Consider the following 20,234-nt stretch of genomic DNA (forward strand, 5'->3'; position numbering starts at 1 on the left):
GTTGCATACTGGTGGAAGGAGTGGGGTTATGTGACATCACTCGCGAGACCACAGAGTTCACGCGACCCCCACTTCGTGTTGCGCCATCCACGCCACAATATTATGAATGGTATCATTAGTTTCAACTTCCACTGTAAATTTGCTGGTAGGTCTAATGCTTCTGAGATGATGAAGAAATCACTGCAATCTTGCTGGTCCATGCGGCCAAATCATGAAAGTGTCGTTGATGTATCTTATCCATTTAGAGGGTTTGTGATCTGCTGTATCCTCAAAGTATCATAAATACATTACTGACTAATGGAGTTAGTAAGTTTTCTGTTGACATATCCTCCTTTTGCTGATAGAACTTATCCTCAAACTGGAAGTATGTAGTTGACAAACAGATGTCCGGTGATTCCAAAACTTGCAAGGTAGTCTTCATTTTGAAGGTTGATATCCTATATTAATTTCATGAAGTTTTCGCAAAGGGGTCTGTATTGCCAAATAGAGGGCTCAGGATCTTATGGAGAAAATAAATCTGATAGTGCATAACAGGGAGAGGCAACACAGCTAACTCTTGGTTTAAGGGTGATGTCAGGTTTGTGTATCTTTGGAAGTCCATAGAGGTGGGGTGATTTACTATGGTAAACAGTCAGTTTATGTTTCAAGGCAGTGGGAACAGTTTTGTGTTTAGTAAGAAGTTTCTGTATCTTCCTCTCAGTTTGAGATGTAGGATCCTTATACAGAATTTCATACACCCCCAATTCTAGTATACCGGACATCTTCTCTTTGTATGTATGTGGACTTGTTCAACACTACCATGCAGTTTCCTTTGACAGCTTGTAGAATTCTTATTTCCTTGTTATCTTTTAGAGATTCAATGCTATACATTCCTTCCTACTCATGTCAGATGTCAACATACAAGAGTTCTCCAAAAGAACTCCATACCCAAGGCAGGAAGAAGTTTGGACCTTGAAGAATCAACAGCACATGAACCCATGTATGAGTTAAAATACAATCATGCAGCATATAGTATAATCACAAACATGCCAAAACAAGATGTGCTCCTAATTTTAATAAATTGATAACTGAACTCAGCCTGTAAACTCAGTTCTATTTGTTGTTGGACATCTCGGCCAGTCCTGCATAAATTTTCAACCTGAACTGCAGCACTGTCCATTTCAATTTCTGGTGGCTCTGTAACCTCAAACTCTCAAACTCAAAGGTATGAAGCAGTAAAACCACCATTCAATTATCAGAACGAAAATTCTGACACACTACGTTACCTGAAATATTGCTGGCGCCAGTTTCCCACCCAATGTTTCCTCTTTGCGTTTAGGGGGAGTTTTGCTTAGGATAAGGGATGTAATTTGGAGTAACACCATCAGAAGTTGCTCCCTGCAAAACAAATTGAACTACTTGATGTGCATCAAGCTATTTGGAGGCATCATTTCAGTAAAAAATTGCTCACAGGAGGAAAAATAATTTCAGTCACTTTATGAATTTGAGCTACAAAACACAGTGGAAAAAAACATACTGCAGAAACCAGCATTGTGATCACATTTGTAAATTGTATTTTAATTCTATTATAATACATGGTGATTCTATCAAGCAAAAATTGTAGGAATAACATAATGGAAAAATTTAGTCACTATTCATCTAGGAAATGATACTGTATATAACTTGAATCTGTGCAACTGTAAACATACCAAAATTAATATGTGACAACAGATAATGCATTTTATTATTATATATATATATATATTAAAATGAAGTCTTCTCAAGCGATCAGCCACATCAATGTTGATGTTGGTCACTTACATTTCAGAGACTTTATGTTTCCAGCAGGGGTTCATGAGATGATCATTGTGTTCACACATTGTACGAGGGTTGGAACTTTAATAGTGGCAACACTAATGTAGAGACGCCATGCAACGAAACCAAATAATGTTGCTTATACCACACATTAGTTACATACCTACCTTACCTAGGAGCAAATGGACTCTCCCTTCTCACATCATACGCATGCACAGTGACGAGAAGAACAGAGCCTCATGTTAGCTGGCAGTCTAATGTAGTGCTGTCACGATGTTTTCGAAACAGGAAAAATGGAGTTGGATAAGATTGAATGTGCCAGAGACCGTACAGCACGACAGTGTCATCAAGGTCTTCAAGAGGCTTGCGGGGAATCTGCATTGCCTTACAGAACAGTGGCAAGGTGGGTAAAAGCCTTCAACGAGGTATGCCAAAATGTGGCAGACATGCATCGGCCAGGTCGTCCTAGTGTCAGTGAAGAAGTGTATGCTCTTTCTGCATTACTGGAGAGTGACTGACGCCATATGATTCGTGAGCTGGCCCGAGAGACAGGATTAGTGCATACAACTATGCTTCACATTCTGAAGGAACACCTGGGCATGAGAAAGACTGCATCACGATGGGTTCCGCATGGTTTGACGGAACTGCAGAAATGGCAAGCTGTGGCTGATTTGTTCGATTCTTGGGGCTGGGAAGTGCTGTACCATCCACCATACTCCCCGGACTTAAGCCCTTGTGACTTCGACTTGATTCCTAAGATGAGGGAACCACTTCATGGCATTCGCTTCAGAACTGTTCCAGAGATTCTTCAGGAAGTAGACCACTCCATTCGAACTATCAACACAACAAGCGCTGCTAAAGGTATCCTATGACTTCCACATCACTGGCAACGGGTTGTACACAATGCTAGTGACTACAGTGAAGGACAGTAAGACTTCAAAATATGCATCTATTTGGTATCAGTTGTAAATAAATAGTTGCCACTATTAAAGTTCCAACCCTCATATTTATACAAGAGCTACTGTGTCCCAACACTGACCACACAAGGACCAGTGGCCACAGTCAGAACACTTAATTGCATACTGCTGCCATGAAAGTTTCAAATCGTAAATAGCACACTGCGGTGGGGAGGATATGCATCACAAAATCCAGCATCTGAATACCTTCATAAGAAGAAATTCCAGCTGCTGAGAGCACTGGCTTTCCTATTCAGACATCAAAACAAACAGACTGCTCCGATGTGCATGAGAGCCAAACACTGCATCAACACCCTTGATGCAAGATGCATTCTCAGGCACTGATATGCACTAATAAATTAATGTATCTATTATACACATAAGAAGACTGATAAGAGTACACCTTACCTCCGGGAAACATATATCTCATCAGCTGTCATTCTGAAGGCAAACAGCTGGGACTTGGTAGAGAGCAAAGACAGAGCTCAAGGACACCTAACGTTAATAAAGGCTTCCTCAAAATGTAAGCAGAAGTTCAACCTCATTCACAAAGCACAATTTCCATATAGCAAAGTAGACTCTGACAAAAGAGACTGTAAACATCTCTGAAACAGCTGGATCCAGTGCCCAAACCCTTACCAAGCAAAGGACTTAATTTTATTCATATAACTGCTCAGTCATCCAATGTGACAGAGGTCATCACTGAAATTGAAATGGCAATCCATCTTCTTACTTACTTACTTACTTACTCACTCACTCACGGACCTGAGCCCTTCTTGAGGAGCCACCAATTCTGCAGCTAGTCAAGAATTTCCCAGCATTTTACGGAACCCGAAAGTTCATTACCGTGTTCACAAGAGCCCTCTACTGGTCCCTATTCTGAGCCAGATCAATTCAATCCATACCATCCCATTCTATCTCTCCAAGATCCATTATAATACTGTCCACCCACCTATGCCTTGGTCTTCCCAGTGGTCTCTTTCCTTCTGGCTTTCCCACCAATATCATATAGGTATTCCTCGTCTCCCCCATTCGTGCTACATGCCCTGCCAAACTCATCTTCCTTGACTTGATCATTATAATTATACTTGGAGAAGACTACAAGTTATGAACCTCCTCTTTATGCAGTTTTCTCCAACCTCCAGTTACTTCATCTCTCTTTGGTCCAAATATTCTCAACACCCTGTTCTCCATCATCTTCTTAGAAGAAGAATTTCAGGGCCAGCACTGTGGGAGGACAAGGACATTACCATCCTTCCAGCAAACAAAGGGAATGCCACTGATACCATGGCGACAACTACCACAAGATGGCTTTGCTTCAGCGTGATACCATATGCAAAAGTCTCTCCACTGACCCAACTGCCAAGATAAGAAGACATAAGCACTTATAAAAATATCTACTATTGCAGAGAAAATAACAAAAACACTAAGACCATGTCAGGTCAACCATGGCTGTACAGCCCACCCACAATTCGCAAGAAGAGTGTCTCACTGACATGTACATTGAATTGTATTGACTTACAAACACATTTTCTGGATAAACATTTAGGATGAATGATGAATCCAACAGTGGAACTCCTTGAACATCTCATCACAAACTCTGACCATAAGCCTAAAGCACTCAGGCATCTTGGTCAGTTTTCATGTAATCTCACTGTTCACCAAACTCAGCATCTACTGGGTCAGCAGTTTAATGACATAACCTCAGATTTGTTCAAGCAAGTCCTACTTTCAATCCATTTCCTGCACAATGACAAATTCCATAATCAGCAAAATGGTGTCACCATGGGATAATTTGTTGTTTGTGCCAATCATGGCCAGTTTCTACATGGAACATTCTGAACAATAGGCTCTGAGCACAGTTCAGCAGAATCCATATAATGGTACAAGTAGATCAAGGACAGAATTCTGCTTTGGCTCCATACAAAAGAGGAATTTATGCCCTCATCAAGTCTCTCACTAGGACACACAATCTACAGGAAACCCACACATACTGATCTGTACCTACATGCCTGTTCTCAATACCACCCGCTGCAAAAGCACTTGTCCAACAGGTTAAAACCATATGTGTATGTAAACTAGGAAATCCAGTTGAAGAAATCTTTCACCTCAAGAGAACTTTCCAGCAGAATGGCTACAGTGTAATGGACATCCAATGGGCCTCGAACTCTAGGCTGAAGTCACTTTCACAGCAAGAGAAACGCAACAGAGTGGCCACTATATCCCATTTGCAGACTATATTCAGCCACATAAGATGGCTCCTGGCAAGATTCAATGTCAAAACTACAAAGCAACAGCAATCTCAACAATTTTCCAATATACATGTCTGCAGCAACAAATCAGCACATAACATGAGAAAAATTGGTGGACAATTAACACACAACAAAGAAACCATTGAAAGGATGGTTTCTACATGATATATCCCACGGAAATACAAGTAGAACCCCAGCAGCATGACTCCTGTCCTCTTGTCAGAGAGGGTGTCCCACATTGATAAAACCACGACTGACCATAACAAAACCCAGGGGGGGGGGGGGCTTGACACAAAGAAGCCAGCCATGGAAACCTAAGGAGTATATTTTAAGAGACAAAGACAGAAGTTCATACCAGTCTTCAACTGAACCTCCAGTTAGTAAAACTCAAATCTGAATGTTCTTAATATTTTTGCTTATGATGCCTAACATTTCAACAGGGCTCAGAATCAACATGTAGGAATACTGTATTATCCTACTCTCTTCTGTTTAGACTAATGTAGAACATATGGCCTCTACAATTTCCATCACATTACAATTTTTTCAAGCAAATTAAAACTGCATACCTGCCACATACACAGAACATTGGTCCATAAATAATACACAACTTACCAAGTTCGGGACTCCATGCGGGTATGCATCACCATGTAGCGATAGATGTTAAGAACTCGCTTACATGTGTCCACCTGCTCTTCCAACAGTAGGGGGTACTCTGGACTAACTTCAAGCATGAATACATTTGCTGCATGGGTTATGAACACTTGCAGTACATTCTGTCAGATCAAGAGACAGCTTTATTAATTACAAAGTAGATAACTTTCAGTCCGGTATGACACTTGCAGTACATTCTGTCAGATCAAGAGACAGCTTTATTAATTACAAAGTAGATAACTTTCAGTCCGGTATGACACTTGCAGTACATTCTGTCAGATCAAGAGACAGCTTTATTAATTACAAAGTAGATAACTTTCAGTCCGGTATGACATACTGGACTAAAAGTTATCTACTTTGTAATTGATAGTGTGACGGACCAGAATGAGACAAATCAAAACAGCTTTATTAATCATTATCAGCATGAGCAGCACTACTGTGACAGCATACCTGTTGTCCAGTTGGCCATGTGTCAAAACAGTGTAACTCTAAAATATCCCTTTATTTTGAGTCAGCATACAATAGTTATGACACTGTAATTTTATGTAGTGCTGTATACACACCTCCTTATACACTCCTGGTGTGAATCATTCCTAGCCTAAAAGAATCAGGTTCTATGCAAACCTTGTCCATGAGATCATCAGTTTCCATTCTCAATCAAGGACCTTGTGAGCTCTGAGTACTGTCTGAATGAGCCAAAAGGATAACATTACACAAGAGGTTTCTTACATGTATGTAATTGTGGGAGGGACTATGGTTACTACCATGAGGCACAGTGATCTACCTAGTCCTTTGAGGGCAAAAGTGGTGTATACTATTACTCCAACCAGAATTGAATTCCTCCTTGCTATACGACTCTTCCTCTCCTCCCATCTACTAAACTGTAGAGTCCAGGGCATATGTCTTCAGCTACAAGTTGCCAACTAAACATGAGAGCTAAAAGGTAACTGAGAATGCAGCACTTATTTGGAATGTAATTTGACAGTCTCTGGAGTGATATAGCATGTACAGTGCATGTATCAGCAGCAATAAGTGTATGAACACCATGCCTTGCAACTTCTGCCACACTGCGTGCCTCTAGGTCTTTCCCTCACTTTTTTCACCCCAACTATCCACACACAGCTACCTGCCACATATGTTGGCAGGTCGCCATTCCCATATTTTGTGAGCTGAGGAAGCATAAATGCTTGTGTGCAGTACTTCATAAACCTCAGCACACATCTGTTCTTATCCAAGGGCAGGAAGTACATGCAATGATTAAATTCATGTATGAAGATCATGGTATGTAAAATATGTACACATTGCTTTTCAGAGTATAATTTTAAGTCTCAGATGGGAGGAATTGCTGCTGAATGTGATGTGACAACACAGTATGAATATTCTTTCCTACAGACTCCACCACTCATTTCCTTGACAAATACTGATATAAAAACGCCCCCCTGATAAATGTTCACCCAAAATATAACTGTCATGGAAAACTTGAATAAAGTTGAATGAAATATGACAATATGGTATGTACATTCACATCTATGAACTTCACAATCCCTGGTACACTGGGGTGAAAATTCCCTCCATAAGACTTTGACAGGCACACAATTTCCAAAGAAAATAGGACTGAAGTTCAGTGCTATGTGGAAATAAGATATGGACAGCTGCACATGTAGACCACACCATATGATTCCTTAAAAATTAGATGAAAATTCCTTTGAGAAAATTTCAGACACAATTTCCACCAAAAATGTGACTAAACTTTAATGCAATTGGGCAACACAGTATAGATATTCATACCTTTCACGCCATCATGTGATTCACTAATTGAGAGAAAAATGCCTATTATTGAAATTTCAACCAAAACACAGTCTTCCCCATACCATGCTGTCATAATGCATTTCATTCCCATCACACTTTCTGCTAAAATCACATATCAGTAAAAATTCTATGAAGGGTAATAAATGGTAACCTTCTCCCTGAAATTTCTTGCTCATGTGCAGAGGTGTGCAAACTATGTGAGTAAATATGGTATACTCATATCTATATAAACAAACATCTGCAGCCTACTTCAATGCTAAAAATATGGTATTTAATTTTTCTTAAATTTATGCACTACTGTTAAACAGCAGTGCATAAATTATGCAGAAGCATGAATCATGGCAGTAAATGAGGTAATATTTATTTTATTTCAGGAATCTACAAACTTCTTATTCTTAAAAACGTTTTTTTTTCTTGCAGATAACAACACTACATATTTTCTCAGCATATTTGCTTTCATCTACATTTCACAAGAATAATAACATTATTAGTTAGAACTCCACAGTACAAATCTAGCCACCACCACCATAATACATGGGATTTAAGTCCAACATTCCCATATGATGAAGGTTAATCCTTGCACTAAATGCAGAGCCCTAACAAAATGCTATCGTGCATTAGCTCAGTGCTTTTCAGAATCTCAGATGACATGGTAGCCTTGCAGGTCAGAAGTCTCAAGAATTAGGGTGGCAAGAGCCACTTCTGGCATTCCACAGGCTCTGGGTTCTGACTGCAGCCAATAAAAATGAAAACAACAGTAACAGGAAACTTCAATCAGTTTACATGAGAACCAGTCACCTGAGGATAAGAGTAAGGCCAACTCTGTAACATCATGTACTCTCAACTCTCGATTATCCGGGGGCGGATAAACCGGTTTGCAGCTTAACCGGGGCTACCAGGGCTTTTTAGAGGCTTATATGTTGTTTAATATTCATTCACTTTTGTTTCACATGGTGAGTATTAACACTATTTTTGCACTAGTGTGAACCGAGCCCTGCATTTTTTGGTCCCATTATGCTAACACAATGTTCTAGGGTAGGGGTGAAAGAATGCAAGGATTTGTGGAAAGTTTCAAGGACAGATACACCATCCCAGTTAGTCTCTTTGTATCGATCTTTAAGTGTGTTAGCAAAACGTCAGGGTGTAAAAGGAAGTGTGTTGTGTTAAGTATTCAACAGAAACTCGTGTGAGCCGGGCTTCGAAATGTTAAGCAGTGACGAAATCGTAAGTTCAGTGGAGGTGCAGCCAGAAGAGCGGGAACAAAGTGAGAATGAGGAAGAGATGGACAGTGCTGCTAGTAAGAAAATATCACATGATGCTGCTCTTAATCATTTGGAATCCTTAGTAGACTATCTTGAGAGTGAAGAGAACAGTTTATTAAGTGACAAGCTAATATTACGTAGGCTTCATACAGATATCCGTAAAAAGGAAAATGATAACATGCCTCTGTCATCCTTTTAATCTCCCGCGTTACACTGGAGCTCAATGCGTTCCTAAATGAATGCTAGAATGATCGAGGTCAACCAGTTCTACCCGCAACTTACATGCTTTCAATCTGTTAGAGAACAGTAGGTAAAACAATATGCTTATTTGCTTCAGGGACTTCACTTTCATTAATACTAGCATTTCACTCGAGAAGGTACAATCCCACAGCATAGCATTCCCATTTAATTAATAAAATATCTCACCCTTTCTGGTGACAAGAGTTACATAATGCCTACAGTGCTATAATGGACAAAAAGATTTATTCTGTAAAATAAACTTCTTATTTTATGTTTTGAAGAAAATGCTTGCAGGCAATAGGACACTGACCACAGTTTTACTGTGTACAAAAAAAAAGTCACTTCAAAACTTCTAGTTAAATTCTTACGTGATGCAAATACAGTAAAACTTGGTTATAGCAACATCGGTTTCTGCGACACCTTGTCTATTGCGTCAAATATTCAATGGTACGAACTAATTCCTCATAAAGCAACTGTTTTTATACCTTGCTTAGTACGACATGCACAAATGCATCAACCTCGTATGTAACGTCATTTTCATTCCTGAATTTCTCTGATATCGTGGGAAAGTTCGATGTGTCTGCCCACCCTCTCTTTCTCTACTTGNAGGCTACTGTGGAAGTGCCCATTTCGGTTACAACGACATTCGTTTATAACGACACTATTTTTAGGCCCCTTTGATGACGTTATAACCAAGTTCTACTGTATATACTAATTTAATTTTTAGTGTTAAAACACTCTTCAAATTCATTTCAGTGTCTCCAGCATATCATCATGGTTTGTAACTGTAACTATAAAAGTTCAAAAACCTCCAGCACATTCACTGCCCATCGCACCACCCAAAAATATATTCTTCATACTTGTATACATTTGAACACTGGTCTTAAATTTTTGTTTAATCCAACATACAAAGGCTTTCCTTCATTGATGGCTCAATTTCAAGAGTCATAATTAAATTATCCCACCATTAATTACTCGTAAATATCCTCTATGACAATTCTGAAATTACAGACCTTCAGAGAAATGTTAAATGGAGATTTTACTTATATTTTAAGCACACTATCTTCAGTACTGCAAACACCACATTCATTATGTACTTCAGTGTAATTCATGTATCAAACATATATTACAAACCTGCAAACCAGCTCGAACAAGAAGGTTTTCCTTATGAATTGCTCCTAGATAAGAGTCATTCCGGAGTCGAGTAACACGATATGACTCAGCTGCTTCACTGCTCTGAAAAACAAAGGTATCTCTGTACTGCTTTGTTTATAGAAATAATTACATTATCTACTAGGATAAACAATTATGGTACATACATTCAGCCTCAAAATTGGCTGATTTACCAAGGAAACAGAACCTAGCATCCACTGGATAAGGGGTTCAATGGGCCCCTGAGTCAGATCAGATACAGTAGCAAAGAAAATGATCCCTGCTGCTGCAAGCCCAATCATCCATCATCAGTCACTTTACTGACTGAGCTATTCTATCATATTAATGTGTAGAACACAGCATTAAGATCTCACAGAGACTATCTCATCCAGACTGGAACTAGAATTCAGGAAGTATCAGACAATCCCATTCTTCTGACAGAACTTAATTATTTTCAACTGAGTGTACAAATTTTTTAAGCTCTTAAAGCAATCTGAATGTGGTCAATGATTAAGTTACATACTTCAGATAACTAAACTAAACAAAACACAATTATCATCAGCAAAATTGGTACAGGGCAGAGGTTTGCATAGTATATGCATTACCATTTTTAAAAAATAAATTTCAGGGGAAAAATTAAATCTGTATTTTTACCTTTGATAAAATTTCAACCAAATCGAAATTATTGCAAAAGTAAATGTGATTAAAAATTTTTATCATGAAAATTATGTGTTGCTCAAAATATTTTACAGGGGATTTTCATCTAAACATTAATGAATAAATCATGCAGTGGAGTCCGCAGGCATGAACACCCATACCATGTCATCGTATCACACTCAGCTTTAATCACACTTTACACAAGAACTGTGTGTCGATAAGAATTTTATAAGACGGCATTTTCATTTCAACATCCATCAGTGAATCATGCAGTGCAGTCTTTAGGTGTGAATCCATCATACTGTGTTGCCACATCACTTTGAAAATGTAATCATAATTTCCGTGGAAATTATGTCAACAAAATTTAATCACTACAAATTTTCATCTCAATGTTCATCAAGGAATTACACAAAGAAGTCTATAGATGTGATGAACCAAACCGTGTTCCCACATAACACTCAACTGTAATCCTGTTTTCCACAAAAAACTGTGTCAGTCAAAATTTTATTAAGGAATGTCTTTATCCCAATGTTCATCAAAGAAGAAAGTGCAGTCCATAGGTGTGAATATTCATGCTGTGTTTCCACACTGTATTCAACTTTAGCTGTCTCAATCTAACATGTAAAACTGAACTCTGAGTAGTAGTCACATGTTTTATTCCCCACAACTTTCAGCCATAATTTTCTTTGGTAAAATAGTGCATAAATTACACAAATAAATAAAATTTATACTATAAAAATATATTAGATGGTACAAACACTATCCACATGGAATTTAAAGGTTAGAAATTATAAATTGGTCATTCAATAAAAAAAACCAACACACCCATCAAACCTTGAACTATTTCAAGTGCTTTTTTAATTATAGGGTGTTAAAGAATTACCCCTGGTGCGGCTGAAAGAGCACATCTTTATTAATAAGCCCTTTGAAAATGCACTTGGAGAAACATTAAAAGTCTCACTATAACCATATATAATAAGTATGTCACATGTTCTAAACCTTTAGTCATGAGTGGTTGCATGTTATGAGTTTGGAAATTAAATGCAGAAAAGTGCCATCTGGGATTTGTTTCAAATTAGTCACAAGTGTTACCCATCAATCCCTCTGAAGTGTGTAATATATAATTCTGGGATTGTAAGAACTCTGGAAGCTGGAATGAGACTTTAAGTTCTACATTTTCAGGTTTTACAATTCACAGTATTGTCAATAAAAGTAACTGTGCACTGGACACTTCATGTAAAAACTAACGCTGCACTAATTAACCTTTATGCTGCTGAGCCTGTAATAAATACTACAGGCATGGTTCAACACAGTGTCCTTCCTGCGCCCATGTTCATATTGTCATGTGTCACAGCGACTAAAGACAGGGTTCGGATTGGTAACTGGATTTAATAACCACCTACAGGTTGTAACTACAATTAATTATTACACTGTTGCTGCTTTACACAATTTAAAATCACTCCACACTAATCTCTTCAGTCTATCTGCGCAAGTCTTCACGGGTTTATAACACAGGAACTATAACAGTCTCACTGAGTCACACACTCCAAACATTACACATAAATAAAGTTTTCTAATTACATGTTAAGTCTTCACAGGCCAACTTCTAATTCTTGTTCCACTACGAACTTCCCATGGCTATCTCCTGTTGAGAACAGGCTTGCTTGTTTGTGTGCTTCTGCCACCACTACTACTCATAACTCATAACTGCCCTGAATGAATTCTGTCACTTACTTATATAGCCACAGAATTGACATGCACCTACAATTAACACATATCACATGGTTGTTATCCGGCCAGTCTATTGGCACATCGGTCAGATTTACAGAAAAGACAGCTTCCTCTATTGTTGCATGTTGGACCATGTTTACAGAGCTGTGGCCTGGCAATGTGCTGATCAAATCTGTTACAATATGGGTGCACTCCTCATAAACACATATCATCCAAACTAACTACATGAATGTGTTGAAACTGGTTAGGCTTATACTTCCACCTATCATGAATATAATGAACTACAAGGTAGACCTCTTGCTGTGTCTGTAAGCCACCTGTAAAGTAGAATTCAGAAAATTACTGAAATTAGCAGCTGCTATTTCCTACTCCATGTCACCTGACCCTGGCCATCTGAGAGATAGTAAAAATACATCTTGATCTACCAAAATCATCTCCAGTATGCATGCACTAATGAAATCTCTACTTGATTTCGTTTTACTTTCATAAAGGAGCATTATAACAATATTTCAGCACAAGGGGTCATGCTAGGCTTCATTTACTCAGCAGTGAAAAGTTAAGGTACAAAGCAGAGGAGGCAAATAACTTTCAAATATTTGAGTTACATCACAAAATATACTGTGATAGCACGACTGAAAGAGACAGAATTTGCTAGGCAATGGCAGGATAGGCACACAATAATACCTCATCCACTGCAAGGCAACAGCTAAATAAACACATTTCCATGACAACAAACATGTGTTGCAACACTGGAGGAACAGCTGCGATTTTCACACAGCTTTCAATCTTCAATACGATTATATTATAAAATTGTGTAGGCAACAAGCAGAAGTCATACAAAATTATGAGAATGAACATGTTCGCAGGATAGGACAAGGTGAAGCCATACACAGAAACTATTAAGAGGCAATAGTCGAGCTTACATCTGTTCAAGTGAATAAGCTGCCATTGTAGCATAAGATACGTAAGACAGGCATGATTGGGTTTTCCATCTGACCTAATCCTTCCAGCCGCACTGTAGCCCTGAGGTCGACTGAGCCTCTAACAGAAATGAGTACCAGGAACATTCCTGGGGTAAAGGGCAGCTGACACATAAGGCTGACAACCTCACTGCCATTTGTGAACCCACTATCTAGAAAATGTGGAAGCCTCACCATGGCCTGTCACAGGGAGAGCTTTACCCTTAACTTTATACCACCTGAGGATGATCCAATAGTATGTTCAAAACATGTTACATAGTACACAGTTGTGCTGGCAGTCTTGAATAGAAGTTCTACGACCAGACAATGCCAGTAAATACTTTACAGTATTTTTCTATGAAGACAGCAAAGAAGAGTTTATATCAGTTTTAACATTACTGAAATTGTTATTTAGATTAGAAAATAACAGTACTTCCATGGACGAGTATTCATAGGAAGGTGGACCACTTCTGTAGATATCTTCTTTGTGACTTTCCAGAGGCTCCAGCATAAAGGACGGCAGTTCAGGAACCTGAACACACAACAAACATAGTAAGTTCCACAGGTAAATGCACAAGTGGGAGAAACTTCAGCACAAAACCTCCAAAATTAACACATTCTGGGAATGAATAACAATATTTTAAATTCACATGAGCATGTGTAAATAAGCCTATATCCTAGTTAAAAATCTCCTACCATCAACAGTCAAAGGAATCCAAGATTCCAAGAAGCTGACCTGAGAGAATATTTGAAGCACTGGAAAATGCTGGAACCAGTGCCCATACAGCCTGGACCAGTCACTGTGAGACTTCCTTCTACCTGTATTCTGACCCCTCAGGAGTGCTGTGGATTCAGGTGGGACAAAGACATCAAGGCTGCTGCAGTATAGTAGTTCCAGCAAACAGGTCAGGGAGTTCTTTGTAGTGAATATCCATTGGTTGGTGTGTGAAAGGGGTGTCTCACTCATCAGCCATAAAGACTACCTTTAATGGCCTCTACTCCTTCACCCAATATAATCTCCAAATGTGTTTCACTTGAGCATGTCTCATATATGTTCAAAATAAGAAATCAATACAAATGAATGCTTACGTTTCAAAATTTGAGGTTAGAGATTTATAAAGAATATTCAAAATCTTACGACCAAACTACAGGAGACTGGTGAGGAGACAATTTGGAAAAAAAGAGTAAAAAAAGAGTTGCTGAATTCACCACTATTTCAGAGTTACAGCACTGAAACTGTATCTGGATCAGGGGCAACACAACAGGTAAATGCTTGTAAAAGCACAGTGTAGTCTCATGGAAACACAACTGAATTGGCTCAGACTCACGTTCATTAGTGAGCTCTGGTGTGGGTGGTGTTGAACATTAAGGTTCTATTACTAGACACTCTGCACGAGCTCATTTAAATATACTTCAACTTTTCTTACATTTCCATGACTTACGTTCATCTGAATCCAGTCCTTGTACACAGCAATGGCTTTCCTGATGGCAGGGGAATGCGTGAAATTAAGAAGGAATGCCTGCCGATATACCTCATGTACGAAGTTGACGTTTTCACGACTACTGTAAAGGACTTCACAGACTAAATGCATTGCAGCTGCATTTGGATCCTCACTGAAATACAATTACAGGAAAATAACTTTCAATTATGATAACACACTGCATGTAAGTGCTAATCTCCTCAGTCACTTAATCTGTATCCTTTAATTTTGAGGCAATCATGTATTTTCACTTCTCATATAATGCTGAATGTGTACCGAGGCCCATCATGTAAAACAATTCAACACAAAGCAAACCCTTTCTTTACATGTTTCAGCAAGTAGTGATTTTACATTTTGGTCACTATTGGCCATCACTGTTAAAAAGTGTGATGACTCAGGATGTCTCTTATAATAATTACATAATTTAATGTACTAATAGAGTAAAGTATCATTATTCTGAGTCCAATCAAGTGACAGTAGATTTGAATTCCTGAATAGTAATCAAGGTTGTGAACAAATGGCTGGTCAGATAATTGCAATGACCCATCATAATTAAGACTATATTGTACATTTCATACTGCTCTTGACATAACCCCGCAGGAAAAAATTCAGTGGTATAATGTCTGGTGAATGTGGAGGCTAAGGCACTGGACCGTCTCTGCTGACCCATCATCATGGAAATGCCCTGTCTAAGAAAGCGGATCTTTTCATGTGGGGTCATGTCAAGAGCAGTGTGTTCCAAACACCAGTTAATGGGCCTGATGACCTGAAGACCTGTCTCAGGAATGTGATCTCAGCTAATCCGGCGGGCATGCTACACAGAACATGGCAAGAGCTCGCATATCATCTGGACGATCTCCCTGCTACCAAGGGAGCACACATCGAGGTCTACTGAGGTCAGTAAAAAAAAAAACTTCCAGAGTTTCACTATGATCTGCCGCAAACCACATGTGGTTAGCTCAATTTCTTTGCGGGCCACAATTTTTCAAAACCCCAACGAGACTTTGTGAACACAATATATCTCTGTTACTGAATGTACACATGGTCAGTGGTGTTAGGCAGATAGAAAAAAACATACAGCTGAGCTATTAGCACTTGAGTCTACTCCTGTTGAGGTTGAGTCTGCTATTGCAAATTTGAAACAGTATACATTTTGAGGTAGGGACCAAATTCCAGCAGAACTGATTCAAGCAGGAGGTGAAACATTACTATGATCCATAAACGCATTAATTTTATTTGGAGTATGGAAGAACTACCTGAGCAGAGGAAGGAGTAAACTACTGCACTAATTTACAAAAGGGGGGATAAATCTGACTGTATAAATTATCAAGGAATATCACTGTTACCAACTTCATTTAAAAACTTATACAATATCCTTCTCTTATAGTTAAGTCACAAGCAGATGAAATTATTAAGGATCATCAATTTGGGTTCTGATGTAACAGATCAACTACTGATCAGATTTTTTGCATTTGTCAGATACAGGAGGGGTCATTCCACGTGAAGTCATCCAGAGAGGTCACTCACCATTTAAAAAAAATCAAAATTTGTACACTTATTTCCACATATTTTCACACCTCAAAAATATTTTTAAAAAAATTGTAATCAGCTCAGTTCTCCCGGTACAGCCATTTTTATAATGCGAAAAAACGCGTATCATTATAAGGTTTCACTCAATTCATTTCCTCTAGGTGTAATGAAGTTTGAAACTTACCTATCGATTTTGGGAAAAACGCTATTTTTCACCTTCAGAAACCAATGGGAGGGGGAAAGTATCAGATCTGTGGTTTCTACCCTTTGTTTTCTCCTACATGAAGAATATAATCACATAGTTTTGAACACCGTACCTATTTTCCAAAATTTTCCAGGAGCTTCCAAACTTTGCTCTGGGCCCAAAATCGGCCATTTTTAACATCTCATATCTCCGGTGGGGAAGCTCTGAAAAATTTTTAACTCAGAGCAAATAATGCTCTATTCCAGAGTAACATGGAGTTAAAATTACAACTTTGATATTCAACTAATAGCGAAGTTTTTATAATGCGAAAAAACGCGTTTTCGCCTGAAATGGAGGTTTGCGTTATCTCCCATATCTCGATAACTATTGAAGCTAGAGACACCAATAAGAAACCAATTTGTTCCTCATGATATGGACTATAAATCATATCATTATAAGGTTTCACTCAACTCACTTCCTCTAGGTCTAATTAAGCTCGAAACTTACCTATCGATTTTGGGGAAAATGCTATTTTTCACCTTCAAAAACCAATGGGAGGGGGAAAGTATCAGATCTGGCTGACTGTCCATACGTCATAAGACCAGACCAGCTGTGCTCTTGACTTGTATTTGGCTCAAATTCCAGGCACAATGCTCAGTATCCTAATTCAAGATGTTTACAGTCTTCCTCAGTCCCTCCAGGAAAATACTTGGATGATGCCTTGATCAGGCCACACTTGTTTCTTCAGGATATTTCAAATTAATTATTCATAAATCACCCTACCACTTGATGTCATGTAATCAAACACAGACAGTGTCACCAAAAAAAAAAACCCAAATTGCTACACTCAGAACAAATGCAAGCAACTGGAACTGACAATTTCCCACATTAATCCAGCAAGTTATATAAGAACATAATCCAACACAGGAGACTGACTGCCAACTTTAACTATGTAGATACTTGACACAAATCTGAATGCATGTCTCATAACTAACAAATTAAACACATGATAATAACATGATGATTACTTATGGCAATGGTAGTGATGATAAAACTCATCTCAGGATCAACCCCTATGAGATCAAACAGCACAAGATTACAAAATATAAAGGTATGGCTGTAACAGCTCCTCACCTAAGGGAATGGTTTCCACCTTCTGACTGTGAGAATACGGAGGAATGATTTGAATCTGATGCAGGTGAGGCCGCATCATGATTGGACCCAGCTTGGCTGACACTTACACGACGCAATTCTGTACCAGGGGAATGATCCGTGTCTTCACTAGGAGTTACACTACTGAAATATTATGAGAGTCAGATGGATTAGAGACATGGAGTTCTATGAAGGACTTATATACCCTACTTACTCTGTTACACAATTTACAGTCCCATAAATCTTGTGTTCACACTCAGATATTGTCAGTTGGACATTCAATTCAGCCCACAGGTTAGCAAGCTGGATTCACACAACTGAATTCTATTGAAGTCAGAATTTTGTACTGCTTGCAACTGTAAATATATCACAGGTTCTGTCTATGTTACATCCGTCAGCAACAATCTCAGTGTTTTACAGCATTACCACTTTTGCAATAATTGACTTATAAACAATGTTTCATACAAGATCCATAAGTATTGTTATGATGTCTTCATATTAAATTTCATATGCTGAGCTCTAATCGTTCCTCAATAACTGCCATCAATCCAAAAGCTTTCATGTAACCATCATTCTGTTGTTTTATGAGGTTCTCTCGGAAAGTTCCCGGATTCTTATTTCTGTAACTGCCTCAGTGAAAGAAGATGAAAAGGGAGGACAAGGTCACACTTCCACGAGCCTACTGCGTAAGTCTGCCACGTGACGCTGTGCTGTGAATATGCACTGTTTATCTCAGACATGAGTGCTTTTTCGAATTAATGTTTCATTTTGTCTGTGATGGATGGCAAAATCAAGCAACATGTCTGCATCAAGTTCTGGGTGAAGCTCAGTCAATCCACTACCAAAACCCTTGATATGATTCATGAGGCTCTTGGAGAACATTCTTTAAGCCGCACAGCAGTTTCTGAATGCCATTCACGTTTCAAAGCCGGTTGAGTGTCAGATGAAGATGACAAACATTCTGGGCAGCCAAGAACCAGCAAAACAACAGAAAATTTTTAAAAATTTGAGAATTCATCCATGCATGAAGACCATAGCCAAATAATCCATGATTCTGAAGACACCGATGGGAGCAGTTATGGAGTTTGCCAGGAGATCTTAACATAAAATTTGAATATGTGCTGCACTGCCACAAAATGTGTTTCCCAATTCTTCACAGATGATCAAAAGCAATGGCATGTAAACGTGTCTTCAGCCACGTGAGAAGGCTAACGAGGACGCAAATTTTACGAGTATCTCTAGGATCATAACGGGTAACAAAAGTTTGATTTACGGTTATGATCCAGAAACAAAGTAACGATCGTTGCAGTGGAAGAGCCCAAAATCGCCAGGAGCAAAAAAGGTGCAGCAGGTCTGAAGTTCAACACAGAGCATTCTCATTGTTTTCTTAGACATGAACGAGATTATTCACCGTGAATTTGTTTCTCCTAACACTACAGTCAACTCTGACTTTCACTGTGATGTTTTGAAGTGCATGAGAGACAAAAAAGACCGGAACTTTGGCAGAACCACAACTGGCTCTTTCACCATGACAATGTGCCCGCCCACATGTCCTTGAAAACCACAGAGTTTGTGACTAACAACAACATGGTTATGCTTACCCATCCTCCCCTATTTGTTGGACTTAGACCCTTGTGATTTTGCTTTGTTTCCCAAATTGAAAATTAAACTGAAGAGACTATGTTTTGAAACAGTGTCTGACGTCCAAATGGAATTGTAAGCGGCACTCAACAGCATTAAGGAAAATGACTTTCAGAGTGGTTTTGAAGCATGGAGAGAACTATGGTATCACTGTATCCATTCCCAAGGTGACTATTTTGAAGAAGATGGCAGCCAAAATTTGGCAAGTTAAACCAGCATTTCTTTTGTAGCCTGGTCTGGGAACTTTCTGATACACCTTGCACAGCCTACAAAAAAAAATTACCTTAACAAAAACTTGCACATTTTTCAAAGACCTATTACCATACAATATTACACAACCCTAAGTAAGTGGCAGTAACATTGCTCCCACAACACAAGTTTGTGCATCTACCATGTTGCTATTACTGAATGTGAGAAACTAAAAAGTATGAAGTTGGGAGAAGAGAGAGGTTTGGTCATTAATTCAAAAGTTAAGAGGAGGAGGGGAACAAAGAGAAAATATGGTGATCATACAGTCTACTTTTTAGGGAAAGGAAAATATGATAAGAAAAACATAACTGATCAAACCTTTGGCTACAAAGCCCTGCAGTAAAGCTACCTGCTAGAAATGCCAAAGATGCATGGTGTAAATACAGCTGCACTGGAAAAACCACAATACCCTCCATAATGACTTTCAAACAAGCACATTCCTTCCTCTAGACATAAGTATATCACACTTGATGCCACCTACTGTTAAAAGCATTGAAATAACTGATTAGCGGAAAAAAAAAAGATCTCTCTAAC

The 20,234-nt window shown here is 38.7% G+C and overlaps 1 protein-coding gene across 5 annotated transcripts in view; it reads right to left on the minus strand.

The window, feature by feature from the left end:
- LOC111866369 (probable Rho GTPase-activating protein CG5521) overlaps positions 1 to 20,234 on the minus strand; it is a 134,665-nt gene that overhangs the window by 91,862 nt on the left and 22,569 nt on the right. For 4 of the 5 annotated variants that reach the window (XM_023855257.2, XM_023855258.2, XM_023855255.2 and 1 more), the window contains 6 exons: positions 17,793 to 17,954; positions 14,906 to 15,077; positions 13,897 to 13,995; positions 10,099 to 10,200; positions 5,615 to 5,775; positions 1,266 to 1,377 (listed from right to left, as the gene is read on the minus strand). In XM_023855257.2, coding sequence (XP_023711025.1) covers positions 1,266 to 1,377; positions 5,615 to 5,775; positions 10,099 to 10,200; positions 13,897 to 13,995; positions 14,906 to 15,077; positions 17,793 to 17,954 — 808 coding nt within the window. The remainder of the gene's footprint in view (positions 1 to 1,265; positions 1,378 to 5,614; positions 5,776 to 10,098; positions 10,201 to 13,896; positions 13,996 to 14,905; positions 15,078 to 17,792; positions 17,955 to 20,234) is intronic. The other variant, XM_023855256.2, reaches the window with a different exon arrangement.

The sequence above is a fragment of the Cryptotermes secundus genome, unplaced genomic scaffold, assembly GCF_002891405.2.
Source record: "Cryptotermes secundus unplaced genomic scaffold, Csec_1.0 scaffold497, whole genome shotgun sequence".
In the NCBI taxonomy this organism is placed as follows: domain Eukaryota; kingdom Metazoa; phylum Arthropoda; class Insecta; order Blattodea; family Kalotermitidae; genus Cryptotermes; species Cryptotermes secundus.